Source organism: Dicentrarchus labrax, unplaced genomic scaffold (genome assembly GCF_905237075.1).
Source record: "Dicentrarchus labrax unplaced genomic scaffold, dlabrax2021, whole genome shotgun sequence".
Lineage (NCBI taxonomy): Eukaryota > Metazoa > Chordata > Actinopteri > Moronidae > Dicentrarchus > Dicentrarchus labrax.
Genome location: NW_026136702.1, coordinates 24003543 through 24022270, shown reverse-complemented (window position 1 = coordinate 24022270; position 18728 = coordinate 24003543). Strand labels below are relative to the sequence as shown.

General features: G+C 39.0%; 1 protein-coding gene across 5 annotated transcripts; it reads right to left on the bottom strand.

Moving 5' to 3' along the window:
- Positions 1-668: 668 nt before the first annotated feature.
- On the bottom strand, positions 669-17959 carry LOC127373534 (high-affinity choline transporter 1-like). Of its 5 annotated transcripts, none has more exons than XM_051418115.1 (11): positions 11494-11562; positions 11093-11234; positions 9962-10038; positions 9428-9516; positions 6895-7011; positions 5549-5704; positions 4773-4921; positions 4331-4474; positions 3394-3547; positions 2230-2447; positions 669-1811 (listed from the first exon to the last, which is right to left on the bottom strand). In XM_051418115.1, exons 2-11 carry the CDS (start codon positions 11144-11146, stop codon positions 1266-1268), a joined length of 1704 nt encoding a protein of 567 aa, XP_051274075.1. In that variant the 5' UTR covers positions 11147-11234; positions 11494-11562; the 3' UTR covers positions 669-1265. The 5 variants fall into 5 exon arrangements, with proteins under 5 accessions (XP_051274075.1, XP_051274083.1, XP_051274091.1 ...); XM_051418123.1 differs by having other exon boundaries at positions 11093-11237; positions 11494-11551; XM_051418131.1 differs by lacking the exons at positions 9428-9516; positions 9962-10038; positions 11093-11234; positions 11494-11562 and adding exons at positions 17066-17273; positions 17824-17959.
- Between the last annotated feature and the right edge of the window lie 769 nt (positions 17960-18728).

The window sequence follows — 18728 nt, the reverse complement described above, 5'->3', positions numbered from 1 at the left end:
TTATCTGTATCTATTCAGCCAGCTAAATTATCTGTATTCATTTTGGAGTCTGAACTTGTTAATTGATATGAGTTGATCAGAAGTACAAGAAGTGAAGTGAAGAAACGTTTACGGAACTTTTTTACTACTACTACTTATCTGCATCGGATACTCGTTTCAGCCGAGTACTCGCTCAACCCCAGTAACATGGCTCCAGAGCGCTACCATTTGACTTGCCTATTATATAAGTGAAAACCTGGCCAGTGGGACTAGAATTTTATGTGGGGATACATTGATTGAGAGTTGAGACCTGCCTTTAATCTAGAAATAATTTTGCCTCATTGTTTGAAGTGCTTGGATATACATTAAAGCTGCAGTAGGTAACTTTTAAATGAAATGAAAATAACTTTTTGTTGTATTTGCTGAAACTTTCACTATATCCTGACAGTAGAACATGAGACAGATAATCTGTGAAATAATCAGGTTCCTCTGGCTCCTCCTAGTGCTCCTAATGACATTTGCAAGAATCCACCGGGCCTGAATGAAAACAACCAATCAGAGCAGAGAAAGATAGAAAGACGCTTTGGGCTGGTGGCTTGAAGATAGTTGATTGTTGAAAATTACCTACTGCAGCTTTCAAGTTGCAGTAGGTAAGTTCCATTCATTACACGAATATTAGACAATGTATATTTATTTTAATGTCATTTTAATGAGGAAAGCGTAACATCCCAGCACACACTGTACTTAATGAATCAATTTAGTACATAATAAACTTTACGTACATTATGCAATAGCAGTAAAACTTCTTTTCATTTTCTGAAAGGAACCCTCACAGTTCATTAAAAAGTTTCCCGATGCCCAGCAAGTTACTGTATGTCTGGACAAATTTAGGGGAAACATGCACAAAACATCCAGAACAATTCCATTTGATGCAGTAACACAGCCATAAAACACAACACTGCAGGTTTTATCTATCACTCAATGCAAACACCAATGTGCTGTAGCTCATATGAAGTGCTGGTACACAGTGATACAAAACATAGTGCAGTCAAAAAGTCTGAAGCCAGTAAGACATTTTTTGTTGTTGCACACTGGTTCATAAATTTTTAGTGACTCTACCCTGTTCGTAATCAGCAAGAGCAAAGAAAAAGCATACCATAATCTAATTTAAATCCCCATACACCTGTTACAAAATAAAGGCTGAACATGTTCCCTCTTGCATTGGTCATGAGTCTGTAAAATACAGTCATGAGTCAAACATTTAAACGTATACTGTTTTACATTGTTCACCCCCTCGCTGGATCTGAGGCGTCTTGTTTGGTCATTTTTAAAAAGGTCACAGTCTCATCTCCTTGTGAACCATCTGTTGGTGTCAGTGGTTCTGGTGAGTGCTGGGCTTTCACTTTGAACACATCCCACTTCTCAGGAATCTTGCCTTTGTTGAAGAGCATAACGGCCAGGTAGGAGAACGACAAGTTGGCAGCAAAGGCAGAAAGCATGGCGATGGTCTTAATCGGAGAGTACTGGACATAAACACCATCCTCAAGAGTGCATCCTGGGAAGTGTATGACTGGTGCTAACCCTAATGATGGCTCTCCACTCAGCAGTCTTAACACCAACCCCGTCAGCCAGCCCAGAAAAGCCCCGTAGCCATTGGAGATGTTGAAGAAGAGGACGCAGACGAAATGAGGGAAGATTAAGATGTAGGAGATTTCACAGCCGAGGAACACCAGTGCTATGATACTGTTTTTCAGGCTGGTGAGGGATGTACCAAGCAAGCCCCCCACAACCACAGTAGCACGGATCACCCACTGGATTTCTCTCTGTGATGCCTAAATAAAAATAAAATAGGAAGAAAAAATAAGTTTCAGTGAAGCTAAGGTTTAATTTTCTCCATTCTCATTGTATTCTTCTTCTTTTCATACTACTTTTTTTACTACCATGCCCAAAGATATATTGCAATACAGTTGAATTGCAAAGATAAAAATTGGTGGAATGAAAATTCTATTTTGATCCTACGTCACTCTCATCAGTAGCTGTATCAAGGTGTAAAGAAAATACATGGGTAGATCTTGTTGCAAGAAAATCATACTATGAACCCAGTATCATGAGTTTGTATCATCCTAATGCCCATTCTTCTTAATCATTTACACTCTCTGGCAGTCCTTACCAATTCCAGTTTTTCTAAACATTGGAAAAGGTTTGTCTCCCGTTTTGTGATAGTACTTTAAGAAATCCTTTTTTTCTCACCTGAGGCCTCAGGATAGGCTTGTAGATGTTAGAAGTGAAAATGGAGGCTATAGAGAGTAAACCAGAGTCAGCTGATGACATAACAGCAGCAGCCATGGCTCCAGTACCAATGATAGAGACAATGCTTGGGGTGAGGTGGTGGATGGCGATAGGCAGGGCCATAGCTCCCTCCCCACGTTCCAATGGAGACGGAGAACCATAAGAAGTGAGGTTCCAGTCTGGTAGGTAGAGAGACAGGATAAGAAAAATGGAAGATAGTTAGACCAAAGTCCGGGACGCACTGCCTACCTCAACCTGTGCATGACAGCTACTGTACCTCGCTCAACTGTCCACACAGGCAGCAATTTCACTACAGAACTATCTTTCTTGTTAACAAATAAAGGTATTTAGCACTGCCCCCTAACAGCTGAATAAAACCTTCCATCAGTGTTCATGGTTCAGGAGGTTTCTACCCGGAGCCCAGTTATCCACAGAGGTCTCCTCCTCTCCAAAACAAACAAAGCCCTCTGATTAAAAACACTGAATAAAGCATAAAGCGTTTCTCGGTGGGGCTGTGAGCTGAGCCGCTGCTAACGTTAGTTCAGCTGGTTTCTCTGATTACGTGACAAAAATCCTTCATGCTGTGAAAATATATATTTAACGACCTAAATCTAAAAAAGTAAAAGTAAAATGTTCAGACTGGATAAAAAGTCAATGTATGACAGTTTCTGGCAGACAACCACAACGCTGACGCATGAACAAAGAGGATGTGACGCCATTGACAGGCGACTGGTAAAACACAGCGTTACCTGAATAAAATGACAGATTTCTCTAATGGAAGTACACTACTCAACTACATATAGAACATAGAGCTAGAGTTTACGGACATTTTAATGAGGAAATGTTACACGTGTTAAGGAAGTTGCAGGATTTTCCACCATTAAATCAGGCTTTCAGCATCTGATGGATTTACATTTGCAAATGACCTGAAATTGGCCAGTTTGTCTCTCAGACCATTTTAATTATGGCGTTTTTGCCCAGTGACACCCCGCCTAGCCCAGATTTAAGTAATTTCTGGGCATCTGATTTAATGCATAGTGTCACTGACTCACAAACAATATATATAATATAATATTAGGTTGTTTTCAATAGATATCACTGTATTTCTTTCGAAGCTCTTAATACCTGTAGATACAGCCACTGCTCCAATCAGTATAGGAGGTATTCCAAATATCCAGATGGTGAAAGAAGCAACATAGCATGTGATCCTGGCTGCAGATGAGGAAGCAGCAGACAAGGTCCTCTGGTGGAAGGTTTGATATCCCAGATTTCCCAGTGCCTTGAAAAAAAAAAAAAAATTCATTTTCTTTTCCTATTGAATCTGTAAAAGTTGAGTTACTCAATCACACATCACATTTTGATATTTTCACATTTCAATGCATTAAAAAAGCAGTATGAGGGATTTGGTGGCATCTAGCGGTGAAGTTTCAGGATGCATCTAACTGAATACAGCTCAGCCTTCCAAACGCGTAGGAGAAATTACAGTGGCCATGAACAACGCAAAAAGCCAGTGTTTGGTTTGTCCATTATGGGCTTCTGTAAAAACCTGGCAGTTCAACATGGCAGACTCAGTAGAATGCCAAGAATATGTTGCTGGTCTTTTTTTGACAGAAGCCACAACCTATCTGCGTCAAGCTACACAGAGCAGCAATTTTCAAAATAAAATACCCTGTGAATACTCTGGATTAGATTTCACACTACATCATTGTGGCACCAGACCAGAAGTCAGTCAGAGGCAGGTAAGAAGAGATTTGACACCATGGATTATGAGAAGTTCATCTTGGAAGTGAAGAAACACACCGCTTTGTATCTTTTCTAAGGACAAATTACAACAATGTTGGTCAGTCATGACTTTCTGAAGACTCTCTGCTTCTGAAACGATCTTGGTGGGATTTGAAGACACGCGGATCACAGAGCCATTTTGATGCAGATGGAATTTCTGCGTTACACACACAATCTCCAATAATATTGCCATTCAGTGTATGTAATCAGCTGCAACATTATCATAACTTTGGAGGTTGATCTATTTAGACTGGAGCAAACAGTTAGTTTGTAAACTTACCAGAAAAAAGAAATTATCGATGTATGTCCAGACAAACTTCCTCTCCAGTCTATTGATCCAGGGAGCCTGAAAAGTGTTGTTCAGGGCTGTCTGGGTAATATCCAGGGAGTAGGGGTTCGTCAAGACAAAGGGGACACAGATCCACTGCAAAGACAAGGAACACATGACAGCAATGCAGCACAGAAGGCCTGCAATAGATCTTTGTGAAGCTTGTGTTTTTCTTATTGTATCAATCAACTCTAATTTTAAGGGTGTACTTTGTGTAGGTGTTGTTTTCTTGGCATATTTAACATTTACTAACCTTAGAGAGCACTATGAATCAACCAAATAAAATAAAATAAGAACACCATAAACTAGGTATTATAAATGATTCTACAGCAATGAAAAAGGTTGTCCCATAGGTTGCTAAGAGAATGAAAACATGAATTAATAGCATCCTCACCATGGTTAAAAATATGAGGATGACCTGCACTATGTCTGTGTAGGCCACAGAGTAGAGACCGCCCATTAGTGTGTACACAATGACCACTGCAGATGAGATCCAGATGCTTACAGGGTAGGACAAATCCAAAATCACATGCATGGTGGCGCCTGTATTGGACACATGCACACATTTTGTTGTCACTTAAGGAGATATAGGACTGACTTACATTCATTCCCTGGAGCCTTTATCAAAACCACTACACGTCTAATCCCTTTCCCCGCAATAGACTGTTTTCACAGCAGCCATTTTGACATGAAATAGTAGAGTAAACACAGGTTTTACCAATGACGGTAATTAAGGTTCCATACATGCACAATAGCAGTACCCTGACTATGTTTGACCTAAATGGAATGGGATAGAACCTTGCAAGGGAAAGTTTTCTTAATCCCGCTCCTGGTGAATTTCTGATCATTACCACCCCCTCCCACTTTGTTTGTGTTCACTCCCACCCGCTCTCACACAATAGCAATTTTTTGTCTTCTCCTTTCCTGCAGGTGAAAAGATGTAATTTTACTGTCAGTGTTACTGTCAGTAAAAACTGAGAAATGCCTCCAAACGCCAAACTTTTAATCTTCCTGCAGCAACGTCAAAACACCCTGCTCCCGCAAGATTTGTATTGGGTTGGACCTGCAGGATCCCAATCCCAATGCAACCCTCCAGAACGGAACCTTAATTAGTATCATTTCATGGAAATAGAACCCAGAGAGTAGCTGTAATGTGCTTACATACCGTACCTAAACTAATAAGTGTTGCAGCCAAGAACATAACATCGGCTAGGAGTAAAGCCAGCGACTGAATGACTGTCATAGCTTTTCCATACTTGATCTGGAAAGGGTCCAACAAGGTCACATATTTGCTGTCTCTCATTGGCTTGGCAAACACGAGGCCACCTTGATAACAAAAACAGACAGATTTGCTGTTGGCAAGCTACATATACATTGAAGAGAAAGAGAGAAAAACACTGTCAATATTTCCCAATTTCTACCTGGTATTAAAGGTCCAGTGTGTCAAAAAAATAGAATATAGTATTCATACGTATGTTTTTTAGTGTATATAGGAATCATGTTTTCTTTTTCACGTTGAACTGCCCAGAAGTTTTGCAGGCACCATAGTTTCTCCTATACGGGCTTGGAATGGGAGGGTGAGACGAGGCTGTTGTAAACTATACCACTAGATTCCACTAAATCCCGCAAACTGTACCTTTAAATGTCTATATGTAACCTTCAGAAAACCATTGTTAATAGTGACACCAGTGGTCAGTAAACTGCAGTCAGCATCCTGTTGCTCACACTTGTTGCACTCCGTACACAGTCCGAAGGCTAATGTTCCTACAGTAGCCCAGAACGGTCAAACCAAACACCGGACTTTTAACATGCACCGTGTATCTGGATATACCATCTAAATGATAAAATCTGCACACAAGCCTTGCATTTACGTTCTGGTTTTAAGTCTCAAGTCGAGGGAAGCATTGAAGGATACTCTCAGGGAACCGCTATTTAGTGCTAGACAAAGTGTAACAGACAGCAGAGGGCTTTGGTAAGTTTCCTTCAGTATTGTTCCTAATTACATACATTACTTATAGAAGTTGCAGTGCTAGCTGGCCATTCCTCAAAAAAGTATTCTCTTCTCTTGGTTTGTTTCTGTTCTGTACAGTCCATTGCACACATGCCTTGTGTTCCTCTAGTGTCTTTCTAGGCACTGGCAAAGTTTTACAAACCGAAAACCTTCATGGTTTAAAAATTCAAAATACAAAAAGTGATAATTGACCATGTTAAAACAAATTCTGACTGCAGCGCCCTGGTTGCTTGCGTGGTAGAGTGTGTGCCCCATGTACTAAGGCTGAGAATCACATGATGCACAATGGCTCAAAGACTTTTTCATTAGAAAACAAAATTGCTCTAAAATGATAATTAAATGATGAATAAATGGTAACACCCCATAATGACTGTATTAACAGGTTTAATAAGCGCCAGCTCATACAAATGAAACACCAATGGCAGCAATTTTAATGTCTTTAAATGTTTTCGCTGTAATAAACACATCAAACATCTCCATAATAATATAACAGCCTAATACTTACCCAAGATGAGGGAAAAGGAGTCAGCTGATAGCATGACTACCGCCATCGTTAGTCCCAGAGAGGGCATGTATATCATCTCAGATAAGCCCATGATAAAGAATCCTCCGACCCACGTGGCTACAGGATGGACAGGCACATACAAACAAAACAATGAGTTCACAGGAAAAACAAATATGGTTTAGACAAGAGCAAAAATGATTAAGACGCTTTACTGTATTCTCCCCATTTCTGTAGAGTGTTGAGTTGACCCAGCTTCAGCCAGTAAACCCTGCATGGGTGCTGGTGCGATTTTTTTTCTGACTTGACTCTTATGGTTCTTTTTCATTATTAAATATTATATATTATTTAAATATATATTTTCTAACATTTCTAAATAAATTGTTAGGCGTTCTGCTTGCCTCTAGTTGCTTTAACTGCTGGGATACATCAGAGCGGGGAAAGGAAGTCAGCGAATGTCACTAAACGTAACATCTACTACTACTGTTGTTCTACCAGTCTGTAGTGGCCAGTGTCATCTTCTTTGCTGTAGCTGGGGAGGAGGCATTGGGACTTATAGTGCCAACAAGCTGAGCAAGCTGGTGAGGAAGACCAGCTCGGTGGTGGGGGATGGAGCTGGACAGTGTGGAGGCTGTGACTGAGAAGAGGATGAAAGGGAAGCTGAAAGATATACACTGAACTCCCTCTACACCAGTGATCCTCACTGTTTTTTTTCACAAGAGCCACACTGGCAGAGCAAAATCAAGGGAAGAGCCACTTTTACGACAACATACCAAGTCACCTTTGCGAATGTGCATTTCTATAAATTGGACATCCAACAAAAAAAGAAACAACACAGCCAATACATTTTCAATTAAGAAGATTTACCTTAATACTGGGGTGAGTGGAAGCTGGCATGCATGTCCTTGACTTTCTTCATGTTGTATTTGTAACTTGTTGTTGCAATCACAGTGAGGCATTCAAGATGAGAATGGGTCAGTCGGTTTCTCTGTTTCCTCTTGATAGTGTTCATGGTTGGAAATGTTGACTCACAGGTGTATGTGCTCATGAAGAATCATCAAGACATCACTTTCTGTGCAAATGGTTTCAAAGTGGGAAAGTCTGCTTCAGAAACTAAACTCCAGAAGTGGCCAGCACCTGCTCTGAGTTCAACTTGGAGAATGTCATTTGTTTGCATCTCCATTATTTCACTCTCCAGAGCGGCACAATTACCAGGGCAGAGCTGTGTGATGGTTGGAGTGAGAGAGGATACATCCACATGGAAGAGGTTTTCAATAAAATTGAAAATCTCCTTATGTTCAGTCACATCACTGAATCTGGATTCAAACTCACCCTTTAGCTCCTCCAAAACTTCAACAAATCCTCTGTAGCTGAGGTGCTGCTGCAGAGATGGGTCACTTGTGGTTGTTGTTGTTGAGTTTTGGGAAGTGGATGAGTTCTCTGTCAGGTATCCACAGAGCAGTTATTTTGTTTTGGAATGCTCTGACTGCCTTTAGCATTTCACTTGGAAGCTTGTCTCTCCTTTGGAGCTGCAAGTTGAGAGCGTTCAGGTGACATGTAATGTCAGTAAGGAGGGCCAGCTGTATGATCCAGTGTGGGTCTTTCAACTCTGGCTGGTGTTTCCCCTTGCTGTCCAAGAAAGTGTTGATTTCAGGAAGAAGGCTCAGGAAGCGCTCCAGCACCTTTCCACGGGACAACCATCTTACTTCACTGTGCAACACTAAATCACTGACTGAATCAGACAACTGTAATCCCTTTATTTGTTTAAGGATCGCGTCCTTGTTGTCAAAGTCTGTGAACAGTATTTCTGCTGAAGCCAAAAAGCACTGCGGTCAAGCCAGCCGTCTCTCGTTTTGGCTTGGTCGAGCCAGCCGCTCCTCGAGCTTCCGGTTTTCAAATCAGAATGAGTATTAAAAGGCAATGTTGACTGATTGCGTTTTTTATATTGACTCATTAGTGTAAATTATGAAGACCATTGAAAGCTACTGAAAAGAGGTGTGTCTTAATCAGCCTGTGTAGTCATGTGATCCACCACTGATTTGCAGTCATTAGGTCACATGACCTGGGAGCTATTGAGTTAAAATGCTGTATTTTTCATAAAAATATTAATATAAATTATGATGACCATTAAAAGCTAATAGAAAGAGGTGTGTCTTAATCAGCCTGTGTAGTCATGTGATCCACCACTGATTTGGAGTCATAAGGTCACATGACCTGGGCACTATTGAGCAAAATGCTGTATTATTCATAAAGAATATTAATATCAATTATGAGGACCATTCAAATGTAAGGAGGTGTAAGTGATAGAAGTCCTTACAGTACAAACCATTGATGGAGTTGCATCGAAGGCAGCACACATTACAGCAGCTGTACAGAAGCAGCAAGGCATAGCACCAGTCATGGTGACTGTCTGTCTAGCATTGCATGCAGGGGAAAAACCTAGGACCGCAGCAACAGTTGCCCATATTATTCTGGCCATTGCTAAGCCAGTGCTCCATCCCCCTGAGGTTAGGGTGTTGGTAGTGATTATAGTTACCAGTTGCTTGCCCTTTCTTTTTGGAGTTGTTCTTCATCCATGTGAAGACACTGCTCATGGTACCATCTGTCACATTTGTCACACTGTATCTGTAAAATAAAATAAGCAAAGACAAAATCTCCAGTCAGGTATAAAATGTGCTATGGAGAATAATTTCTAGTTATAGGCAAAAAATGCCTTTGCCATAATCATTTTCAGTTCAGATTTGTATTAAGAAAAGTATGTCCTCTGCATTACACTTCTTGCAGACTACAGTTCTTATGACCACCAATTATCGCAATGAAAGGGAACAGTTAAATATCAGTCCTTAGTATTGTTGACCAAGTCTCAAAAGTTACCATGTTCTTTGCCATTTATGCCAATTATCTTTTATGGATGTTGGTCAGAAAGGTGGCCCATAACATTGCTTATGGTGAAGTATTCCTCTGTCTGAAAAATTTTGAAAAACACTATTCTAAAAACAAACATTTTACTATATTAACATACAATAAACCCCAAATCATAAATGTACCAGAAATAGTGCCAAACACTCACCCAGTGCGTATCAGGAGGCCCTGACCCTGGGGGCTTTGAGGCAGAGCACATGGTACAGGAGTTGTCCATGTCAAACACTGAAAGAAAAAAACTATTTTATTATACACACATGTACTCATTAACTCATAGCAATCAAATTATACGTAGCATGTCAACATAATTATGAATAACCATTACCTCAGGCATGGTAAAAGAGTTTTCAAGTCAAACAAGTCAATAGAACTATCAGTATTCAAATTCCTTATTACAGCAGAAAACATAATTCCACACCTTTCCTTTAGGTGATTTGTTTCCTGTTTCAGTACCAAGTTGACTGTATTGGTGTTTGCTAAGAAATATCTATGATTTCATAATGGAAATATAAGTTCATCAAAGGTATGTATTGGATATATGATTGAGAATTGGTTTATAAAATCTATGACATGGGCTGTGTTAATAATACTCCCTCACTTCAATAACAGTTACACAAATGAAAATACAGAACTGTAAGTATGAATTTATTATTATTGGGGGCATTATTGAGTTGTTATAGTTTTTATATTCCACTACAGGTGTTGTCTGTCATAACTGTAATTCATGTTAAATGTACTATCTATTTTATGTAATATTATGTACTGTAGATGATTGTTAACAGTGATACTTTATGCATTGAATAACACAGTGAATTGAAAGTCACACAAAAGATCTGACATGACAGGTAGTTAACAAAATGTAATTTTGGATGTAGTGAAAGAACAATCCAACATTTTTCCTACCTATCATTATAACTTGTGGTAATTATTGACTCTACTTATGGCATGTCCTGTCACTCTACAGTAGATGACCAGTTGTCTATATTAGAGCGACTGGTATGTTGTGTCATTCATCCATTAGGATCTATCCTGATGACCTTATCCTGTGTATCTACGAATATTATTTTAATTTCTTAACCCAGTTATTTTTACATTTTTCAAATAAGCACTATAGTATCACTTATAATGATTTCCCCCATGACCCTGATAGATATATATAGAGATAGCATTTTACATAAAACACAAAACACAAACACACACACACACACACACACACACACACACACACACACACACACACACACACACACACACACACACACACACACACGGTCATTACCATGGTGACGATCACCCCACAACTACAGGTATCACGTTGGATTGGATGGTGCATGGTTGTTCCTCTCCACTTGACTGTCCCCCAGTCATCATCATCATCATCATCAAAATTTCAGAGGAATTTGTTGATTATTGCATGTATCCTGCTTTTTTCAGGCAATTAAAAAAAAAAATTAAGCTGGACCGTTATGAGAGGATATTGCTGACATACCGTATTCTTGTTGCTGCCTGTTCTGACTCTGCTTGCTCTGATTTATTAGCCATAGGATCCAACAAATACACTGTGCTAATGGCAGGAAATACATACTAAAAAAACAGATTAATGTTATTTCAAAACAACGTCATACATATACACACAACACATAAGGATTTCAGATCAGCAGTATAGTAACAATCACTGACCAGTAACTTCCAGTGTACTCCACCAACATTTACAAAGGAAAGTATGGCTTCGTAGTTGTTGAAGTCAGTCTGTAATGGAGACATTTTTAGTACAGTTTGGAGAGTTTACGCTTTACTCAAAAGCAATCTTCTTGAAATTGGATTTTTTTTATCATTACTTTACGTAAACAAAAACCCTCATGCTCTCACACTACATAATCAAACTGTGCAAATGCAAATCAGCTGTTTCATGCTTAAAAAGGGCTTTTTTAGGTCTGGATAGGTTAAAGGAATGAAAACATGTATTACTGTTCGCAAGTTGTGCCGTCTGACTTGGTCCCTTTTTCCAAAAAGTATCACACCAGCTGTGTAATGATTGAGAATGTAAATGGTCTTTCCAAGGTTGAGCTAGTTGGCATACAGATGGAACAGGCCCTCCATAACCTGAATACCAGAAGACAGAGGAAATACAGTTGAATAAACAAAATAACTCATATAAATTGACAGCAATGTAAAAGTAAAATTTTATTGTATGGAGAGGTATTCATATTTTGGAACATTTTTGTAATAAATAAGTTTGATATTTGATTGTATTCTGGATAATGTTTAAACCACCAAATACCTCGCCTGTCAGCCATTGGTGAGGTCTCAGTGAACAGAGCTCATAGTGGTGTATCAGAAAACTGGAACCACATTGGTTGACAGATGGGATCACAGCAACTTCCGTGTTCTTCCTTTTCCACAGAGAATGTAACTGGAAAAACAAATGTACACATTTTAAATTCTTCACTGATAAATTGCACAACTGTTGTTTATACAACTTTAATATAAAAAAAATACATACTGTGATACATTTTTCTTCATGTAGGAATCGACAGTACTCTCTAAAGTTGTTTTTGTAAATAAAAAGTATTCACCACATTTTAAAGATGTAAATCTTAACAGAATATCAATAAAATGAATGTACATTGTGTTAGTTCAACCTAATGCATTTAGAATCAAATAAATGTCCAGTTTAAACTGCAATATTTCCTTCTTCTCGATAAAAAAATTCAAATCATTGAAATTTTACCTCTTGGCTTTCATCCACTGAGGAGGCTTGAGGGTCATTTGGTGATGACAGTGTCTTGCCTTTGTTGTCTTCCAGCAAGGACACAGAGCTGGCCGAGTCAGAGCCTGGGTCATTGTGGGAATCATCACTGCTTACTTTAAATACATAGCTAGATGAGTCCAAGCCTGTTTCAAGTATTGCATCTGTTGTATCTTCCACAGCACATGGCTGGATGGGTCATCTTCAGCTGAGTCTGCATCATTTTTTGTTTGATTTTGGACTATATCTTGAAAATCTTCCAGCAGGAGGGCTGGATGAGTCTGCTTCATGTGACTGTATGTTACTTGTTTTGCTGTTATCTTTTTTATTGTCTGTTCCTTCCTCACTTGCTGATTTCTTCTTCCTCATCATCATTCTTTTTATTTTGCTTGGCATTGGTCTCTGATGGGATTCTACCTTTGGCTTCATCCTGTCCATCTATTCCAGATGTCTCCTTAAGCCTTTCTCTTTCACTGACATCTCCTCCTAAACATAAAAATATTCCAAAAGGGATTACTCTAATTTTATTGTTGGACATACCTCTTGAATCCTAATAATAGTATAAGAAAAATAAATCTGAAATTCTGTAGTTTGTTAAACTGACAATGATGAAATATTCAACAGTTGACTGTAATGTACACTGAAGGCCTTACGACTGTATTATTAATAAATTGAGAAAAAAACTTGGTTAGCACGTTAGCAATAATAGATCATTTCTGGTTATGATGAACATTTAATTAATTTAGAATTAAGAAGGATGATCAGGAAATATTTACAGTAATTAATGGTCAGAATTAATTTAACAGTTGTACTTGGACTTGTCTTACAAAAAAGGAGCTAGCATTTCAAACATTCTAGTAAAATCTTAGTTGTCTTTTAATAGTAGCCCACCTTCAAGAAGCACCTCTGTCCGCAATCCTCGTCTTTCCTCCCTCCAGATGACCTTCAGCCACTTAACATAGTCTTTCTTGTTAATTTTGAAGACATCAAGTGTGACTGATAACGATAAAGTTCAGGTGCATAAGTGCCACCTACTGGCATTTAATATAGGCTACCTGAAAAAGAATGAACTCCAATCTTTTCAGTAATGTTATTTTTCTGTTTAAATTTATGATTTCCCTCAAATAACACCAGGTGGAAAAGACACACCTCTTTCTATTAGCTTTTAATGGTCCTCATAATTGATGTTAATATTTTTATGAATAATACAGCATTTCTTCCTCAATAGCTCCCAGGTCATGTGACCTAATGACTCCAAATCAGTGGTGGATCACATGACTAAACAGGCTGATTAAGACACACCTCTTTCTATTAGCTTTCAATGGTCTTCATAATTTACACTAATAAGTCAATATAAAAAACGCAACCAGTCAAAATTGCCTTTTAATACTCATTTTAATTTGAAAACCGGAAGCTGGTCTTCTCTGTGCAGTAAAGGTCGCAATATGGGCGTAAGTAAAATGTAGGAGCGGCTGGCTCGACCAAGCCAAAAAGAGAGACGGCTGGCTTAACTCCAAGTTCGTTTGAAACGGGCGTATTTTTTTTTGCATATTAAGCACAGAGGGTTCGTGCCATGAAGAACAAAAAAGAATTCGTCTATCCACTTCTCTTGAAATGTCCTGTGCTCATCTTGTATGCCTCGTACCTTTCGTTTTTTTACTGGGAACACCTGACGTTTGCCTGCTCGTCCCCTCTCCGGCGTCTTCATGTTGATTTTCGTTTGCTGCTTCCTCAGACTCTTTTTCCTCACTATTCATTACAACGCTGTGTGTCTGTCCGTCTGGTTTTTGTGCTGGTTTTTGCCCTTTTTTTCAAAAAGGAAAATCAATCCATTTTGTGCCTGCATCTCACACTGGCTAGCAGAGCTAACATAACCTGGCTGCAAGCGTGTACTGCAGTCAAGTGTATACAATTCTATAAGCGGGCTGTGTTGCCAGGTTTGACAGTGCCCCATTTAGGAAACACCATTAATTAAGGTGAAAGGAGAAGTATAATTCAGATGTATACAGAACACTGTATATTTATGAAGCACATTTGAAAAAATGTATTGGCTGTGTTACCATATTGTTATAAGTTACCATGCGAGCCACCAATTAAAGCTTGACGAGCCGCGCAATGAGTATCTCTGCTCTACACTGAGCTCAGGCAGCTCAGGAGCACTTTCAGCCACAGACTGACCCAGCTCTGAGCCTCAAAGTGGTTTGGAGGATCGTATATACCACCGGCCATCAGACTCCACAACGCCAAAGCACATAGTACCTCCCGCTGACTAAGACTGGTTTTAATTCAACCTATGAAGCACAAACCTTTTGCACAACTATTTATATTTAAGTTGCACATGTTAGTTTAGTTTTTTAATCAAAGCTGCTCAAATATTAATTCAATTAAATTTTATTTGTATAGCGCCAATTCATAACAGAAGTTATCTCAGGACACTTTTCAAATAGAGCAGGTCTAGACCGAACTCCTTATAACATTATTTACAGAGACCCAACAGTACCACCATGAGCAAGCACTTGGCGACAAGGGCAAGGAAAAACGGCCTTTTAAGAGGCAGAAACCTAGGACAGATCCTTCGGCTCTAGGTGGGTGGTCGTCTGCCTCGACCAGTTGGGGTGAGAGAGAGAGAGAGAGAGTGCACCTCTCTGTTTTAAATTGCTGTAGACTTTTTTTTTGCCATCAACTTTCTTCAAATATGGACATTTGCCTTTAAAGTGAGACAAAAGAAAACATCATTTTAACGTAACGTTAATTCTCAGGAACCTAAAACAGTTCACCTGCTCCACCTCAGCTCCACTGATGGAAATGGGTGTATGTCTTTGCCTCTTTTTCCAAAATCAGCAATCAGCTCTTTGGTTTTGCTGACGTTGAGCAGTAGGTTGTTTTCTGTGCACCACTCTGCAAGATCGTTGATTTCCTCCCCATATGAAGGCTTGTCGTTGTTTGAAATCTAGCTGATGGTGGTGGTGACATCTGCAGACTTCACAACAAAGCTGTCTCCATGTCGGGGATGTAGTCATGGCTGTACAGTGTGAACAGGAGGGGGCTCAGGACACAGCCTTGAGGGGCTCTGGTGTTGAGGTCTAGAGAGGAGGTGTGACCACTAAATCCGAAACTGTCAGGTGTATCAGGTCTATTTGTGAAGAAATCCAATATAAATTCAGATCAACAAACAACAATTATGATGAAGGCGTTGTTCATGTCTAATCTAGTGGCATTATGTTCCCAGGGTTAATTTTTTTTGTGTCCCGCAACTTCTCCAAATTCTACTTTCTGTCACAGACTTAAAAACTCTCTTTTTTTTTTCCAGCAATGTAAATATAGTAAAAACTGTGTGTCACTTGAGCAAACAAACCAACTATTTACATATCAGATATAGGAACATCCTAATTCAGAGATCTTGAGAGATTGCGTGAGAGAGAAGGTCAAACAACTATTTAAATATTTACAAGCTATTCTCTACTACAAGCTATTCTCTGCTTGCACAATGAAGCTACGTGCACAAGTTGCAAATAACTGTTTTACAAATTCTTTAGTGTGTTATCACCTGAATATAGGAATTGCTGTGCTTTTGTTACCATAGAATTTTATGTCTACAGACGATGTGGTTCGCCTTTAATGTTGAACCACCATGTTTTTGCAGTAGCACAGAATGGACAAACCAAATACAGACTGTAGAGAGGGCCTTTTCACAAGTTTTGTAGCCATTGTTGTATCTCCTACACACTTCACAATCCGTTCTCATTCCCAGGTCATCAAAAACATACACTAGTGGTGCGCCTCGGATTGCTCTCCTGGTAGAGCTGGCGCCCCATGTACCAAGGCTGAGTCCTTGCTGCAGCAACCCAGGTTTTGAATCCGAGCTGCAGTCCTCTCTCCTCTCTGCCCCCCCCGCCCCCCCCTTCCTCTTCCTGTCCTCAGCTGTCACTATCAATTAAAGGCAATAACCCCCCCCCCCAAAAAAAAAAAAAAAAAAACTAGCGGGTTGGGGTGCAACTTAATTGCTGGATGGGTCAAGGGTTAGGGTTAGGGTATATACTAAATCCTACACACTGGTCCTTTAATTAGTCCCTGTAGAAAGTAATTTGTTACTCTACTCGTTGCAATACTTTTGCATCACCACCCCACGTCACTTATCACCTAATATGAACTGCATTTAACAAGCCAAACTCACTCAGTCACTCGCTCACCAAACTATGGCTTACAGACAACTTAGGCTCACTTGAGGTGTTCATCACTAAGCAGTGTGATAAAGAAAGATAGGTACCTTAACTGGACTTCCTATAACTTTAAATACTTTAGTAGTAATGTTATACTGTTATTGATACACAAATTATCTTGTGACAAATAATAGCGACTTTTCAAGTAGACTTCAACTACTTCCCATTGAAAACAGTCGGGACCGCACGCAGGTTAAAGCCATATGTCAGGTGACCTTTGTTTTAGTGCCACCTGTACTACCTGTTGTGCAGCAACTGCAGCATCCACAATGTAATACTTCACCTGTCATTGTGAAGATCCCCACCACCTTGCCTATGCTTCGATTTCCCAGCAGGGCCATATCCATTTTGTCAGCTGTGCTTTTGATCTCCACCCTTTTGGACTTGATAGAAGCCCAGATGCCGATTCCAAGAACCAGCAGGTAGAAGACCACCATTGCTATCACTCCAGGGATACTGACAGCCATGCTGAAGCTGAAGGCTGGTGAAAACTGTAAAACAGTTTGATAGAAAAAATGATATGCCATAAGATGACTGATAGTCTTCTTTCCTCAAGAAAGATCTCTTTATGTGAACTATATAATGGCTTAGTATCTCAAAATAATGAGTTAGTATGATGCAAAGTCAAAATATTGAGAAGGTTTGTGATTATTTTGAGAAGGTTTCTCATTATAATGACTTACCGAATCTGTTTTTCATCACATGGGCTCTCCATGTTTGTGAAATTATTGTGGGGGCATGTCAACGCCAATAATTAATTAAAGAATTTAGTTTGGCATTTTGAGAACTATGCTTTTTACTTTCTGTAAGAAAGTTAGATAAGAATATGGATAACATTCTCCCATCTGTCCATTAAATATAATGCCACAACCAGCAGCCAGGTAACTAAGCTTAGCATAAAGACACAGTTTTGAATGGATTTTACAAACAAGACATAAACAAGACGTAATGTGTTAATTAATGAGCTTTAACAATTAACAATAATATCACAGAAAATGATGATAATCGAAAAAATAATGAACAAGAATCTGTAGCTGTTACCTGAGGCTTGAAAGATGTCGACTACTGCAACAAGACAAGTATCCAAAATGCAGTCAGATCATTGGGATAATTCAAATTTTGATTTGGCCACCTCTGAGTTTTGATCTCAACCTAAGAGCTGCTGAGAGAAGATAGCTCAGAGGGACCAGTAAACCAAAGGAGAGCTGGTCTGTAAGTGGTTGTGCAAACCTGATAAACAATTACAGTAAATATTTGCTTGAGGTTGCAAGTAGGAACATAAGGAGCCACAACACCTGTAAGATGCAAAAGAATAGAATTTATGGTAACACTTTATAATGAGTACACACTATTAAGCATTAGTTAAGCATGAACAAATAATGAAATCATCATTTATAACGCATGAATACACATTAGTATGTAGTTTATAAACAGTTAAAAATGTTTTATTCATCATTGATAAGCACATTAGTTATGGATTAGTAAATACTGAATTCATCATTTATAAAGTCTGATTCTGCTGTAAATAGTCATTACTATGTGGTTTATAATCACAGTTATAAATGTTTTACTCTTCATTGTACTATACATTTCTGCATGCACTTGCACATCCACTATTCAGACATGTATTAATGATTAGTGACTGTGTTAGCAGATGTTCAATAAAAACTCACTACATATTCATTTTCTAATGATGGCCTATAAACAGTTATTAATGCAGGAATTCACAGTTACAAAGCACTTACTACTCGTTAATTAAGTATTTTGCACGAGCTCATCTAAAGTGAGCACTATCTATGGCTTATTAAGCATTTACAAATGAGATATAAAGGCTGACATTGCCTCGAGACTCACAAAATGTTCAGTTATCTTAACAGACAAAGGAGAGACACAACACAAAGGGATATAGAACATATTGTATTGAAATTTACTGCAACTTCCCAACA